This window comes from Battus philenor, unplaced genomic scaffold (assembly GCF_028537555.1).
Source record: "Battus philenor isolate CCGP_79_NKW_IND1 unplaced genomic scaffold, ilBatPhil1.0.hap1 SCAF_5, whole genome shotgun sequence".
Classification (NCBI taxonomy): Eukaryota; Metazoa; Arthropoda; class Insecta; order Lepidoptera; family Papilionidae; genus Battus; species Battus philenor.
Window position 1 is genome coordinate 7835565 of NW_027181715.1, and position 15971 is coordinate 7851535.

At 32.5% G+C, this 15971-nt stretch overlaps 1 protein-coding gene across 1 annotated transcript; it reads left to right on the forward strand.

The window, feature by feature from the left end:
• The first annotated feature begins 553 nt into the window (after positions 1-553).
• Positions 554-8858, forward strand: Cndp2 (Cytosolic non-specific dipeptidase 2). The gene is made up of 9 exons (XM_068772311.1): positions 554-1025; positions 1709-1906; positions 2043-2304; positions 2382-2529; positions 3621-3721; positions 4634-4764; positions 6562-6684; positions 7121-7279; positions 8501-8858. Exons 1-9 carry the CDS (start codon positions 612-614, stop codon positions 8549-8551), a joined length of 1587 nt encoding a protein of 528 aa, XP_068628412.1. The 5' UTR covers positions 554-611; the 3' UTR covers positions 8552-8858.
• The last annotated feature ends 7113 nt before the right edge of the window (positions 8859-15971 follow it).

Here is a 15971-nt window from a genome sequence, read left to right on the forward strand (position 1 = left end):
TATATTACGTATACACTAACTAAAGCGCCCTCAAATCAGAATAATGTTTCCAACAACTAACGGTAAACGAAGTCAACCCGGATTATTTGTATAGACAGATTTTTGCAATAGAAATCAATTAGCAGTACGTTTATTGAAAGAATACTAAAAAAATTATTTACATTTTTATGTTTTATATAATATCTATAATTATTTATGTTAAAAATCTATTTAATAATACCAATGTTTTAACATCTTTTTTTATATTTTAGGCCTCTTTAAATTTTTACTCTTTATGAACAATATTTAAAATAACATTATACCAGTTATTACATTGTCCCACACAAATAACTTAACACTCTGAAATGTTATTTTTTTCAGTTTTCATCAACTTTATTTGTAAATGATATGAAATGACATAGTATCTGAAAAAGCAAATCAAAGCAATTTTAACTTTAATGCTGCTTGGATCTGAAAATTATTCTATTAATAAGAGTTATTCTATTTTATATTTTAGTACTGTCAATTTGATCACGAAAAGTGTCCCTTTATTTAAAAAAGTAATTCTAGTAATCGACTAACAAATCGAATTGGACATCACTGGTCACTAGTATAAAACAAGGTCGTAAGATATGTTGATTAAAACAACATTTAGGACTTGTCGTTCAGCCATTTTGCCATATTTGCCGGGAAGGAGTAGTACATTGACTGTATATAAATTCCGCCCATTAAATTTTTTGCATATATTTTATTCTACAACATTACAACAAATTCCAAAAATAATGGCAAGTAAAACATTACCGCAACTTTTTCAATTTGTGGATCAGAATGTAGATTCCTACAAGCAACTTCTTAAAGAAGCAGTTGCTATTCCTTCAGTTTCTTGTGATGTTAAATATAGGAAAGATTGTGTGAGTATGGTAAAATGGATGCAAGAAAAGTTAAAAGAAGTAGGAGCAAGTACAGAACTTCGAGATGTAGGCTTTCAAACAATAGAGGGCATAGAAGTTGAATTGCCTCCTGTGTTAATTGGAACTCTAGGAAATGTAAGTATTCTTTATTTATTTATGAAAAGGAGGTGTAATTATTATTTATTACTATTAAACTAATCAATGTAAAATAACAAGATAACTGATAGAATTCATATAAAGCTTTATGGCTTTTAAACTATTTGCATATTTTTCAAATTTATCTAAGACAACATTTAGCACGAACAGGATTTTCATCATAAGGACACACAAATGTAGATACTTAAGTCAAATTGCATGTCTTTAAATGTTTTATAATTTTTATTGCATTATTATTTTTTGTTATTACTTTTTTCACTAGAAGTATATTAAAGTATTTGAAAGTGTCAATGAACTGATGATGGTTCTGGTTATTTTTTCTTCGAGTGATAATATCCTCATAAATATTAATAATTAAATGTTAATAATCTAAGAAGGTTCTAATTTTTCAGTTCATGGCTAATTTTACTACAAATCTAACAATAAATTTAAAAATTCTTATAATTTAGACTAAAGTTAGGCAAATTATATTTATTCTTACATATTTTGACTGTTTAAATTGAAAAACAAATGTTGTAATTCTGGTTGCAACATTCTATCCATTGTATAATTTATTTATTACTAAACTGATTTACTACAAACCTAATTGGTAATGAATAAATATATTATTATTATTACATTTAATTATATTTTTATCGGAAGTTTGGTCTTTTCTTTTTAAGGATGCTAAAAAGAATACCATTTGTATTTATGGGCATTTAGATGTACAACCAGCTTTGAAATCAGATGGTTGGGATTCAGAGCCTTTTGAGTTGCAAGAACGTGATGGAAAGTTGTTTGGACGTGGCTCAACTGATGACAAGGCCCCAGTTCTAGGGTGGCTTCACGCTATTAATGCGTATAAAGGTATTGGTGAAGAAGTATGTATGTTGATCAAATATCTTTATCTATGTGCATAAGTAACTAATGTTTAACTTTATTCAAACATTATAATACAAACAAGTTATTTATATTTAAATGTTATCTATGTGTTTCATTTCAATTGTTTTCTTTTAGCTCCCTGTAAATCTAAAATTTATATTTGAATGTATGGAAGAATCTGGTTCTGAAGGCTTAGATGAGTTGCTAATGGAACAATTGAAACCTGAAGGGTTTTTTAATGATGTTGATTATGTTTGTATTTCTGATAACTATTGGTTAGGCACCACCAAACCTTGTATCACATATGGTCTCAGAGGAATTAGTTACTATTTCTTAGAAGTAGAGTGTGCAAAAAATGATCTTCACAGTGGTGTATATGGAGGAACAGTTCCTGAAGGTATGTTCATTTTGTATATAATTATATCATAGCAAATTAAATATATGATCTAAAATGAAGTTTAAATTTATTTTTAGCTATGACTGATCTTATATATCTAATGAATGAATTGGTTGACAAAGATGGAAAGATCCTGATAACAGACATGTATAAATCTGTTGCCCCATTGACTGAGAATGAGAAACAGCTTTACAACACAATTGATTTCGATCCCGAGGCTTACAGGTAAATAAAATATAGCAGTTGTTATTATAATAAAATTGTTACATTTTCATCATCAATGAGGGCAAATATTTTGCTGAAAACCATCCATCTAGGCAATGGTGGCCATTCTTTTATTGGTCAATAAGTTTTGCTTTCAGAGAAATGTGTCACAATAATATAATATTTTATAATATTTTCTTATCTATTTAATATTCTTTATTGTACACACCAGGATACATTTAAATAAATTTATAATAATTAACAAAAGAGTACAATGAACGGTCTTATCACACAGGCCAATCTCTTACAGACAATGGTACATACTCTTATACATAGTATGGATGTCAGTATGTATGATGATAAAAATTGACCACAACAAATTATTCTATTTAAATGTTAATAATAATGCTGCAGAGTTAAAATATACTTAATATAAATAATGTACAGTTATTTTATTTACAATGTAATAATTTTTATGACAAGATTATTAAAAGATAATGAATGCATGTAGTTAATATCATGTTTTATCACTCACATTGATTATGACTGATAATAATTACTGGTTATGTAATAAAGGAATGTAATGTGATAATTTTTATTTTAAAACTGTTTAAAAAATCCAATAATATACTTGTGTAATGTATTTTTATTGTTAATGAGTCTTAAAATTTTAAGAGGTTGTACATAATGAGGTATTACAACACTGAAATTTTTAAGATGTTTTTGGGTATTTCCATGCATGTGCTAGGGCAGATGTGGTGGTTTAAAGATTTGTTTTAGATATATAAATGGATATACTTAAAGGGATTGTCCTGATTATTTGATTAGTTAAAAAATAAAAGTAACTATATAGGAATATCTGGCCTAACCTCCTAAATCAAGAAAATAACATTTGTTAATTTCGTTTTTATTATGAATAAATTAGGAAAGTATACATGAACATAAAATAGAATTTTTGTTCATAAATTCACAATTAATTTCTAAAACTTTTCATAGACATTAGTGTATTTTATTCTCTATTTTACTAATATTGGGATGCTAGGTAATCAGAATATATTACATGTTAATATGATGTTAAGGCTTTAATTGACCTAGCCATTTATTGCTTCTAGAACCTCAATAAACGCCTACAAATTGCTACACAATGGTGTCAAAGAGCAGATATTAATGCACCGTTGGAGATATCCCAGTCTTTCATTGCATGGTATTGAAGGTAGGTACATTTTTATAAAATATTATACTTACATGTTATCTGTTCCTAATTTGTTATGTAATGTATATTATTTATACTTTATTTATGTTGAGCTACTGTAGACGTAACAAAAAAGCCATCAATAATCTAAATTTACGCACCTAAAGTACAAGTTATGGAACGTAAAGTTTTTAACACCGTAGCAAAATCATATTTTTTATTCTTGCCTTGTAAATAATAAAATACAAATGCAATTCATAATTGTTTAATTGCTGGCATTTAAAGTTTAACTAGTTAGACTTTGTAGTTTTGTATAGCAGTTTAAATACAGCTTAAACCTCTATACAGAAATTAAACTTGCTAATTCACGTAATTGAGAGGCGGTCTTAAGCGGTTGCTTCGAGTTTTTGGGCACAAGGGCCTCCGAGTTCGATGACCTTTTTACATCTTTGAGATCTTATAGAAATTTACGTAATTTTGTTATATTATATTTTTATTATATTATTATATTTTTATTTAAAGTTTTCGATAATCACCTGTATAGTGAGGTGTATATATATGTTCTTAGACATATTTCAAAGATTGTAACGCTGTCCTATATTTTAAGTTGCTATTTTTCATACTACTGTTGTTCTTGGGTGTAATAATGCCTTTTCAGATTTCGATTACAGTAAGTAGTATTTAATGTAAGCGTCGTAAAATATAATAATTTAGTCATTTTAACAACCGAGTGTACAAATCAATACGTTCAATTTTGCAGCGGAAATTTCCAATTAATATTTCTATTAATACCATGTATAGTAATTATTGAGGTTTTCTATGATTTCGAAGGTTGCGGTTTTCGAACCGCAATGTATCGAAGATAAGAAACCATATTTTAATCAGTATTGTTTTCACCGTGTAGTAAGTATTGATAAATCTTAAAATTCCTAGGAGCTGCCTTCCAACCGGGAGCAAAGACAGTAATTCCAGGAAAGGTTATTGGAAAGTTTTCAATACGCATTGTCCCCAACCAAGAACCGGAGGAAGTCGAGAAACTAGTCTTTGACTACGTTAATAAAAAAGTAAGTTAACGTTTTTTATAATTGTATAAATATGTATGATTGTTACTAACAAAATGATTTACAACTGGTTTCATTTTTGTCGAGTAACAGTACAGAGGGATCGCGCGACGGGTGTGTAAAGCGATAATGGGCGATATCTCTTTAACATTCCAATGAACACAAGTCCCTGTGCCTCATATCATGCTATTGTAAAATTATAAATTGAATCGTGTTATGTTACGTTATAGTTAAAGAATTATTGATCATTTTTCATTCAAAATATATTTATGTCTTCATTTGAATTAGTTAACGTTTGAAACGTTCTTATAAAAGAATCTCTTAGATATATTTTAAAATATGGCTTTTTTACAGGAAAGGTAATTTGTTGTAATTTATTTCTTAATTATGTCATCTAAATGACGACCATTTCGATTTATTCACTATTTTATGCGAGTGCGGAAACTTTGAAAACCTCGTCGGAGAGACCGCTACATCGCCGACTAGTATTCGCTGATTTTTTTAATGTAACGTGTTTGGTTTATGGATGCAAACACGGCAGTTTAAATAATGCCATAAAAAGAAGTCTGCCGAGAATAGATCTGGTATTCAGCTTTTCTGGAAACATTTCTTTGACCATCGGTAGGGACTTTTTGGATGTGTGACAAGTGGCTCCTTGCTGAAATCTTGTGTTATGATTGTAGCCAACAAATTCCAGTATCGGTACCGAGAACTCGTTGCTTGGGGCGTGACATTAGTGAATTAACATTTAGTTTACGAATTCTTGGTCCATCCTGAATTTTTTTCCACCTTATTTTGTTTTAAGCAACCATTTTTGGCCATTGACCTGTTTTAAATACGCACTTCGTACACATATTTTTAACTTTTAATCATGTTTTGGTTGTAGATACCTAAATAAGATTTAAGAAGCATTATTAGTGTAATCTAATTAGCCTTTAATAAACAATTTTAACTAACTATAATAGGTGGAGTTTAGTATTTGGTACTTTGTGATACAAATCTTTTGATATAAAGTAATATAAGTCGATTAGAAGAGTTTTTATTAGATAACACGGGCATATTGCCCTTCAATCAACAAGGTCAGTTCGATGAACTTGCAAATGAATTTGTTGTCGACTGTTAGGTTCACTTTAGGACATTGTAAAATATCATTTCAATTTGTTCAAGTGGTTACAATTGTGTATTTGTTGTTTATTAAATCTATTATAAACTCATTGTAAATGATTAGATATTGATAGAGAGTTGTTGTAATGTACTATTTTTTTTACTTCAGTAACAAATATGTTCAATAAAGCTTGATTCTTAAAAACTCTTCGATAAAATTGAGTTAGTAAATCTTTCTATAGACAATATTTATTTTTACGTTTTTACAATAGAATCCCTGATAATGATCACAAAACTTCTATTGACATGTTTTTAAAAAATTGGCTAAGAATGTTATTGTGCTAAAATTACTTTTAGTTAGCATTACTCGGGAACAATGAGTTTGCCTTCAGTTCATTCCAATGTCAATTAAATGTATGATATATTTAATTTATATACATTAAAAAGTGCATATAGTTTTTAATTTGTTTCGCGTGTTCTTTTAGTATTTGAAGTCTGAGGTATTTCTCATCCGAACAGGCGGTGGCAAGTTGAATACTTGACGTCTATCGTATGTTAAATCGAGAATTTATCAATTTGAATATAACATACTTATATTCGCAATTTGTATCTATTGATAAGCGGCGTGAATGTCGAATGATGATGGTAATGTTGGCACATTGTTGTAATAATATACAACGAAAAATCTCCTTACAGTGGGCGGAACGCGGCTCTCCAAACAGGATGCGTATAACTGCTCAGAGCGGCCGCGCATGGACCGAGAACCCTGATCATCCCCACTACCAGGCCGCTGCGAGGGCAACTAAACTTATATACCAGGTAATGTATTGACTTTTTAATATTTTCTATCCAGGAGCTCTGATAAGATTGTAGCAGTAGTTTATTATTAAGACTAAATTGTTATTTTTTTCTCGGCCAGTATTACAGCCAGTTGTCTAATGAAACTGTTATAATCAATTAGATTGAACTTTAAAGAGTTTTAATTGGATTATTTGGTTAAAGAGTTTATAAACCACACTAGGCTATAATTAATCAGCTACATAATAGTCGAAAGGCCGTTGAGGCCGAAAGATTCTGGAGTGGAAATTACGAGCTGGTTGATGCGCCGGTAGAATCAAGATAGCGGGAAGTCGTTGGATACGCGCAGCGCAAGACCAGGTGTTGTGGCGATCTTTGGAGGCGGCATAAGCTGATGTTTCAGAGTAAAATTTTTGGTTTCCATGTTACCTCGTTTAATATTGGGCTGTGCCTGCAGACGGATCCGGACATGTCTCGCGAGGGCGGGTCCATCCCGGTGACCATCACACTGCAAGAAGCCAGCGGGCGCAACGTATTGCTGCTGCCCATGGGTGCCGGCGACGACATGGCGCACTCGCAGAATGAGAAGATTAATGTTCGCAACTACATCGAGGGCGTAAGTACAACTGAGATTTTTTATACTAATTTTGCTTTTCCTTTGAAGTGTTGCTGAAGTTTCTTTCGCTTCTTTATCTCCCCTGCTAAAGCTTATAAAAGTGGTATCGATGTTCGTTGTAGTAATGCTCTCAAAATTCCAATAATGGCAACCAGGAGAGCCGCCAAATGCATTAGTACTTGTTTCAAGCAAAAAAAAACGAAAATAGGTTACACCAGAAAAACAGTCCATTTATTGTCTATTGTTATCAACGTTTATATGGAAACAAGCACTGTCACCAAAAGTTTGCAGTTTAAGGGTTATACACATATGGAGTAACAATTGAGTAGAGCAAGTTAAGATTCCCTCTAGAAGACCATTGTCCCCAATTACAACAGAGCATCTCACATAAACTAACAGCCTTGTGGCCTCTCAATTCAGAAGGCCACCCGGATCGCGGCATTCAGGCAGTCATTGAGATTAGTCCATGATAGATTTATGCCAAAAGCACCAAGCACTGATCCACTTAAAACCTGGAAAAACTAAAAAAATATCTCAAATTTTAAATGGTCATAGTGTGTTCGTAATTGTCCCAAACGCTGCAACGTTTTTAGTTAATTACTATCGCAATGTACTACTATACTAGGCAGTATAAACATTGCATTCAGTAATTGTATTTTGAATGTTTTCTAAAGTAGAGGTATATTCAAACTGTTTTGGAGAAAGAGATTCAATTACCTTTTTCAAAATGAACCGATAATATGGTCTGTATTATATAAAACATAGAGATAGGAATTTAGGTCCAAAGTTTAATTTTTTTTTCCTATTACAAAATATTTATAAATTTAAAAACGTACGTTATGCTATGTTAATGTTTATTTTAACTTAGTCTTTCATATAACAATTTAGTACGTAACACTGTATTTTGAAAGTTTGTAATAAGAATATGATCATTAATAATGCTCGATTTTTAGACGTTATTGATCCCCAAAAAGAGTTTTCTCTCTTATGTCGGTCCTACGGCCCCTGGATAACGTAATATAGCGAATTATTTTGTTTGGAATAGCCTTAATATAAACTATGACATAAAAATAAATGGATTGATTCATAACTAAACACAATAATATCCATAGGTTTCTGTTTGTGAACCATTCAATCAATATTTATAAAATGAGTCAACTTCGAACAGAATATAAACGCAATAGAAATGTATTTGTTTTGATTTAAATCGTTTTCTTTCAGATCAAATTGTTTGCGGCTTATCTCTTCGAGGTCGGCAAACTTGCCAAGTAGATGTATACATCATACATATACTCACACTTATGTCGCATAATAGTGTATAATATGACATCTTGTTTAGATATCGCAAAGGTTTTGTACATCGAGCGTCTCCGTTTATAATGATAATAAGAGAATGTCAATTATCAGAGCATTCCTTTTTAAGTACAACTGTATAACACATAATTCATCATTGCATAATATTACTTTTTTAATTACATTTTACTGTCTACCTATGTTTTCTTTGAGTTACTAAACAGTATAGTACATATTTAGCCATAGTTTATGGTATGGCGGCAAATAATTTTTGTAAGATATGTTCTGTATGTTGAACTAAAACTTTTCATGTTTATTATGTTGTTTTGACATAAATATTGTTTTATGAATAAAATATCTTATGTTATTTGGTTTTTATTTTCTACGCTTCACTGTTTTCAACCCTTTTCTTTGATTTTACATTAGATTTTTGGTTGCTTTCGAGTTATTTATTAAAGAAAATCGAGTTCAATTTGAACCTTTAAACCATATATAGATTTTGTAATTTATTATCAAGTTCAAAACTTTATTGTTATTATTAAAACCACGGAATGTTTGTTTAGAACTATTTATAGTCAAAATGTACGATTCTGTTTTCCATAATACAGACGGGTAAACTTTGACCAGATATGTGTAATATATCCTATGTCTATTGATATTAATGCTGCTAGCCCGAAGTTTTTCAGTTTCTTCGGAAGAGAGTTCGCGGAACTGAAGGGTCCACCAACTTAACAGAATGAAACTAGCCCAATTCCACTAGTTGAATAAAGACGTTTCCACGAAGGCATTGGGTAGGGAGAAAGTATTGATGGGCCGAGAAATACCTCAACACCTGATACCACTCATTAAATCCCTAAATGACAAGAGTTACGGTATGGCGCAAAATGACTCAACACTTACAAAGCCCTTCAGCTTTCTAAAAGGTGTTAAAAGAAGGCTTCATCCTGTCGCTTATACACGGGTGTCCAAAATTAAATAAATCGTGATTGGCTGTGAAGGGAGGATTAGTGTGGATGGTGTTAAGATAACTAACTTGCGGTGCGTAGATACCACCTCTGTAGCAGCCTCGGAAGTCAAAATAAAATGGTTGTTGCATCGGTTGGAGCATATCAGTAACGATCTAGGCCTCCAAATCAATAAGGGCAAGGCATAGGTGATTACAGCCGACTCGTTGACGAACATATGAATATGCTGAACCTTACTAGAACATTCAACTTTGAAATCGTAAACGGTTTTATATATCTGGTTCCCAGCACATTAGAAGCAGAATAGGAATAGCCAGACAGCATGGGTTCATTAGATTGGATATGGGAGGACATTAAATTCGTACCACTCTTAACAGTAAAGTTTATGATGTTCACTTAGCTCACAACCATAACCGACGGATTTGTCAAGAAGAAAGTGATACCCATGGTCTCCACCCGAGACAGTCTCGAGGAGGACTGAAGAAAAATTATTATCTATAATAGAAAAATTATTATCTATAATATTCAATTATCGATTGATTTTGTTTTATCCACATGCTATTATTTACTATTTTTGCAAAACATTTACTACAGAAGACTCATGCCATTAATTAATCTTCTGCATTCCATAATCGTCTAGAAGTGCTGGATACTAATTGGTATACGAATTCCCTGCTTGTTACTATTAGTGTCCCAGAATTAGGTAAGGCGTACCGCTAAGAGAAATAAACGGAATGACCTATTTAAATGGTTTGTACGTTGATGTGGCCTGGTTATGCACGGTAAAGCCGATATCCTTTCTACAAAGACTGCAGAGCAGAGTCTCTGAACCTGCAGCCTAGGTGAATGGAGAGGATTGTCGGTATTACGATGCGCCTTTTTCCCTACCCAACGAGACTTAGCGGAGTCGCTTTGCGGATGTGGCCTCTTTGGGGCTGTAGGAGATAATCACCCTTGAGTGTCATAAGAAAACAACCCTGTTACATACGAAAGACAAATTATTTTAATCAGTTGTCAAGTCAAAAACTTGTCAAAGATAATATTTCTAATTTGTATATATTAAAATAACATATTAACTGACAAAGTAAGCGGCATTCCATCTTTCTTTTTAAATTATTCGATGAAACGAAACACCTGTGGTCGTTTAAAAATAATGGTTTGGCATTTTATATTTATCGCACTTTTCAATAATTAAATTTGAGAAGCCAAGAAATTTTTAAGTATCCGCTATTGCAAAGTTCGTGGCCTCGTCTTATTTTTTATCATTGGATTCAGCCCAAATCACTTTGAAGGATGTTTTGTGTTTCAAACGATTCTCGATTGGTCCATGTAATACTGCATTGGTTCTTCGCGACTTTTTTACTAAAAACTCGACTCATATCCTCCATAACCACTCTACTCGGCTAATTTGGTTCCGTGCGACTTTTGACTATTTAGCAAACGCAACAGGCCGTTTTGATACGACTGAGGAAATAAAAACCGAATTGATTCTTCACTGCCAATTGTATGGAAAAACTGACACTCTAAATTTTAATGCAGTGGATTAAAATCCTGAATAGATGACGCTCAGTCTTCAGTGCTGATGAATTCCGGAACGTTCCGAAACTTCAGTCTGCAGGAACAAATAGTTATCAATACGGTACTTCGAATTTTGAAATTACTTTTCTACTATAATATTATTAGGTTATTAATTATTTCTCGATTGCTTTTTGGAAAGCGTGTACTAAACAAATTCATCGCTACTAAAATTTTAGGCATATAACCAATGGTCTTGTGTATTGTACCATCTGACACATAAAACCTTACAGAATTTAGGTTGGTAGGTGAGGAGTATAAACTTTTAGGAGTAAAGATGTTGGTAATTGTAACAGAAATGAAACACAGTTATATAATGCATGTGTTGATGAGATTACTTGGCTATTTATACACTTGCGGGAATAATATCTCAAAGGGTTTTCGCAGCCGAGCGGTGTATAGAATGGCACGCTGTTTTCTTGACGTTACTTGTGCCTCTATCCAAGTAGCATTTCCAAGTTCCACGGAGAAAGTGGCGACGTTTGTCGACTCGTTGTTTTGTTTCGATGGTGTTATTCGAATTCGCGTCGTCCGTTGCGGAGGCGTTCTTGAAGACGAGTCGCATTTCTAACAAGACGGCTGTTGTCTCTTCACTCAAAGCGTACCGTCGGTAGTGGCCCGCGGATTAATAGTTTAGCCTATATATGTGCTGATATGAAACTGTTGGCTAACAGAAGGTTTACGACTGTTATCGTCGGTTACGGTTACGATAATAAACAATCAAAGGGAAGTTTAACCAGGGGCCTATTAGCTGTTGTTGAATGTGGAAAGTGGCGTGACGAACACAATAGGAGACAGTTTTTAGTAGTTATCGTTGTACAGTAATTGTTTCGGCAAATTGTTATGTCAGTTAAAACAGTTGACGATAATTTGAAAAAGTTTTATTCCTACAATAGTCCATTACGTAGAAGCTTAAATCTGATTATATTTAATTATACAGGATGATTGGTTATCGGTGTTAAAGCTTTAAAGGGATGAATGTAGATCTAAATCTTTTGCTTCCAATAAATTTATGGTACACCCTATTTAATAAAACAAGTTTTGGTAATAATAAATAACATAATGATTATAGAAAGAAAAAGTATAATAGTTAAAAAATACGCATATCAAAAATAATTATTGTTTACTATCTGTTTGCAGGCTTCATATAGATTTTGTAACAAAAAGTACGTATGAACATAAACGCAAAGAAAGTTTTATGATAATAGCGTTTTGTGATTTTATCACTCATCCAACTAAACAAAAAGTAAAGAGCAATAGGTCTCAGTTTGTTGTCATTGGCAGTTTCCGGAGAGTATTGTCAAAATTTTTAGATAAAGAAACTTGCATGCACATACCCAAAGAGATTATTGTGTGCAAATAAAAATCAATTAAAATTTTTCCCGAAATCTTTTTACGTAGTCTTAAAAAAAACTACACCAAAAACCGCTGAATAAAAAACAGATAACATACAGATAAATTATAAAACACTTGTCAATAATTCGCTTTAAATAAAAATTGAATATTTACTGTATTTCTTTTTTGTTTCCAACTAGAAGGAATAATGAATTGACGTATAACAAGTATAGAAACTTAGCAGTAGCAGCCCAGCGGTAGAGAAGTGAAACTTGCGATCTTAGGACCCGGGTTCGATTCCCGGTATAGAATCTTAAATAATTTACATTTTGTGCATTAATTGTACATAATTGCCAATGCTGTCAAAATAAGTTTCCAGAAGCCATCCTCTGGAAACTTATTTGCCCATACGGCAGCTTCCTCTGCGTACCATAACGCTGCCATCCCGCCTCTTATCCGTGGCGATTATGGTATACCCTTTACAGATTCTCTTGATCTTTGGGGAGGTCTTATGCCTTGCAGTGGGCGTCTATGGGCTGAAACAACGAAAACAGTTATGAAGGTAGTATAGTTAAAATTGTTATGTATTTTAAAGCCAATTGAAAAACTCCGTGTTTATTCTTTTTTTAATAATTTTAATTTTAATATAGCAATAGAATATTTACAAATTTATTTACGTTTTATTGTTCATACATTATCTCGTTCGTTTGATTTAAAATATGTATTTATTTTTAAATATTAACAGTGAAATATTAGAAACGTTTGTTAGCATACCATGCACATATTTGCATATATAATTAATAGCTATTTTTCCACGGTAAAAAAGTTGCCTTATAATTTACGGTTATGTTGGCGTGATATATTGATATTGGTCATGTAATTTTATTCTTATCTGTAAAAAGAAAACCCATGGAAAAAACTACACTGATTATGCATGCATGGTACTAATTTTAGCTATTAAAACTTATGAGTGGTTTAGAATACCGCCATTATTGTTTGTGGAATTCGGTTTTATTACTAGGAAAAGTATCGGTGGAAAGAATTACGTGTTTAAGCTTTTACTCGTTTCTTTGGTTTATTAACAATTTTTGATGCTAGTTTTAAAACTAGTTTTTCTAATTGTCCCACGATCGATAATAATATCCAGTTTAGAGTAAAAAGTTTTCTTTCCACATGGTACAAATATGTTAATATTTAAACGATTAAAGGTGAAACTTAACATATATTAGTTGATTTATAGAGAAAACATAGGTTTAGCTATGAATATTTATGAGTACACAACTTTGAATGGACGACAGGAATGCCTATCTAGTCTGCTGAAAAACAATGTTTTCATTTCTTCTTGTTAAGACATTACAAGAAGAAATGAAAACATTGTAAACCGAAAACTTACAATGAAAGTTACAGTTTTATTTTATTACTAAGAAACTATTAATATTAGAAAAAAATATGTTGGTAGCAAGGCCCTCATTAAAGTTTGTTAAAGACTTCCCCCATAGATCTGAAAGGACTTTGACTTTGTATGGTTAAGTTATAAGGCTGCTACTCCGTGGTCTCCACTGCAAGACTTTAGGGCCCTGCATTGACTCGTTCTGCACGCTATGTGGGCCGGCTACCGCTCTTTCAACTTGCTAACCCGTTGAGCTATATTGTTACTTTCGTTCGTCTACAGATTTCCTCACTCCTAATTCTAACTCGTAGAGAAGACCCGAGCATAGCTCTCTCCGTCGTTTGTTGAGAGACCGTTAGCTTGGCAAGTAGTGAACTATCGTTATTCTTGTACGAAAGTCGGTGTCAGTGGGTGCCAAAATGACATGATTATTAACTTTAACAGAATAAGTAATGAACTCAGTGCTCACAAAGTGAGTAACAGTTAGGTTAGCATTACATAGTAATTAGCGGGGTGAATCGCCGTGCGTTAAGGATGCCGTGACACGTTCACGATCTCCTGGATGAAGTGATGGCCTAATGCATGCATGCAACACTGCCACGTACCAGTAACGGGGGAACGTTAATGATGGAAGCGAAGCTGGATTTCTTATGCCACTCTTTTTTACTCTGTTCAAGGTTATAATGGTAGTAATATTAAAATTAGACGTTTCCCGATAAATCGATAATAGTAACCGACGAACCTGAGAAGACACCCACGAATCGGAATGCTGAGTGCGATTCGCGTACACATCACATTAGAAGCACTAGGTTTCCCCCCGGAAGCCTTCTCACCAGCTAACTTCACAAAGCGTCCGCTTGTGTGACCTAAAAGTCGAGTTAAATTACTGTAACAACGTCTAGGTTAAGAATCCTGATGCCACACCTGGTAACAACAAGTGACAATGAAATCGGTCATCGTACTAGATTCACTATTAACATGGCTTCGTGATAATTTTTTTATTATTATTATTTAACTATACAATAATAATTCCGTATATATATTTAATCGCAAGAACTTCACACTGAATTTGAGTTTCCTTCTCCATTCATCAAAGATAATTCGTTACTTTAAAACATCCGCTTGAAAAGTCAATCGTCAGTATCAATTTTATTTCATTTTGGCATGGAAAATACTTATTATTTTAATTTATATTTATCCCGAGTGACTAACACTACTATTATTAATCATAAAAATCTACCATCATTCTTTGAATTGTGGAAATCCGCTATAAGTTTCAGGTTTAATTTAAGGAAAATATGCGTTTAACATTTGTTAAGCCTTCCTCATATATTTATTCATTCTTCTTATATATATCATTATTTAGACCTTACTTTTTTGCCAATAAAAACGTTAAATCTAGACCAGTCACGATTTTTTAAATACTGTAGTATTAATTATGAATATTATCGTAATATTTTACTATACTATGTTCACCAGATAAACCAGAAAATGAATAACTTATTCTAATAAAGTTAAGGAAACGTTTATATGCATCTATTATTTTCTCAGTGAGTTCGCGTTCTTCTCTCTCGTTCGCTTTTATGTATATTATTCCTGTATATCGTAGGACTATTAGTATATTTGGATTGATATATATTGATATATATCTTTAGCTTGTACTAACATAGCTTCCACTTTAATCTGCGATTGAAAAAATTAACCGCATGTAAACAAATCTTTAAATTTCACTATTTTCACTTCAATCACCTATTACTTTTAGAAAAGTTATTGATAGAGTGCCTTCTCTTATAAAACCAGTAGTTTTGATCACAGCGGAAGTTAATTTAAAGTAGCTTGCTCGCACTGCTTTATGTTGCACCTGCTGACCTCATAACATAGGTCCTTGGTGAAGTTGGGGAAACTTCGTGCATAGTTATCAACCTTTACATGTTCAGGATAAACGCCATTAGGACTATGCCACCTTAAACCGGTTGAATCTGTATATGCAAACAGGCAAACAGCATTGTTCTTAACAAAACAAGCAAATAAGCAAAAAAAATTTACAAACATATTTTTTGAAATCGTTTAGGTAGTTTCATGTTTATAATTGGTCGCTGGGGCGGATACCATAGACCGACAAGCGCAGCGTAGA

What these genes read in the sequence shown, in the direction of transcription:
- Cndp2 (XM_068772311.1), top strand. Translation starts at nt 612, where the DNA reads ATGTTGATTAAAACAACATTTAGGACTTGTCGTTCAGCCATTTTGCCA. An exon ending in ATAAAGGTATTGGTGAAGAA is followed by an intron (nt 1,907 to 2,042) that starts GTATGTATGTTG and finishes GTTTTCTTTTAG; the next exon opens with CTCCCTGTAAATCTAAAATT. An exon ending in TTCGCAACTACATCGAGGGC is followed by an intron (nt 7,280 to 8,500) that starts GTAAGTACAACT and finishes GTTTTCTTTCAG; the next exon opens with ATCAAATTGTTTGCGGCTTA.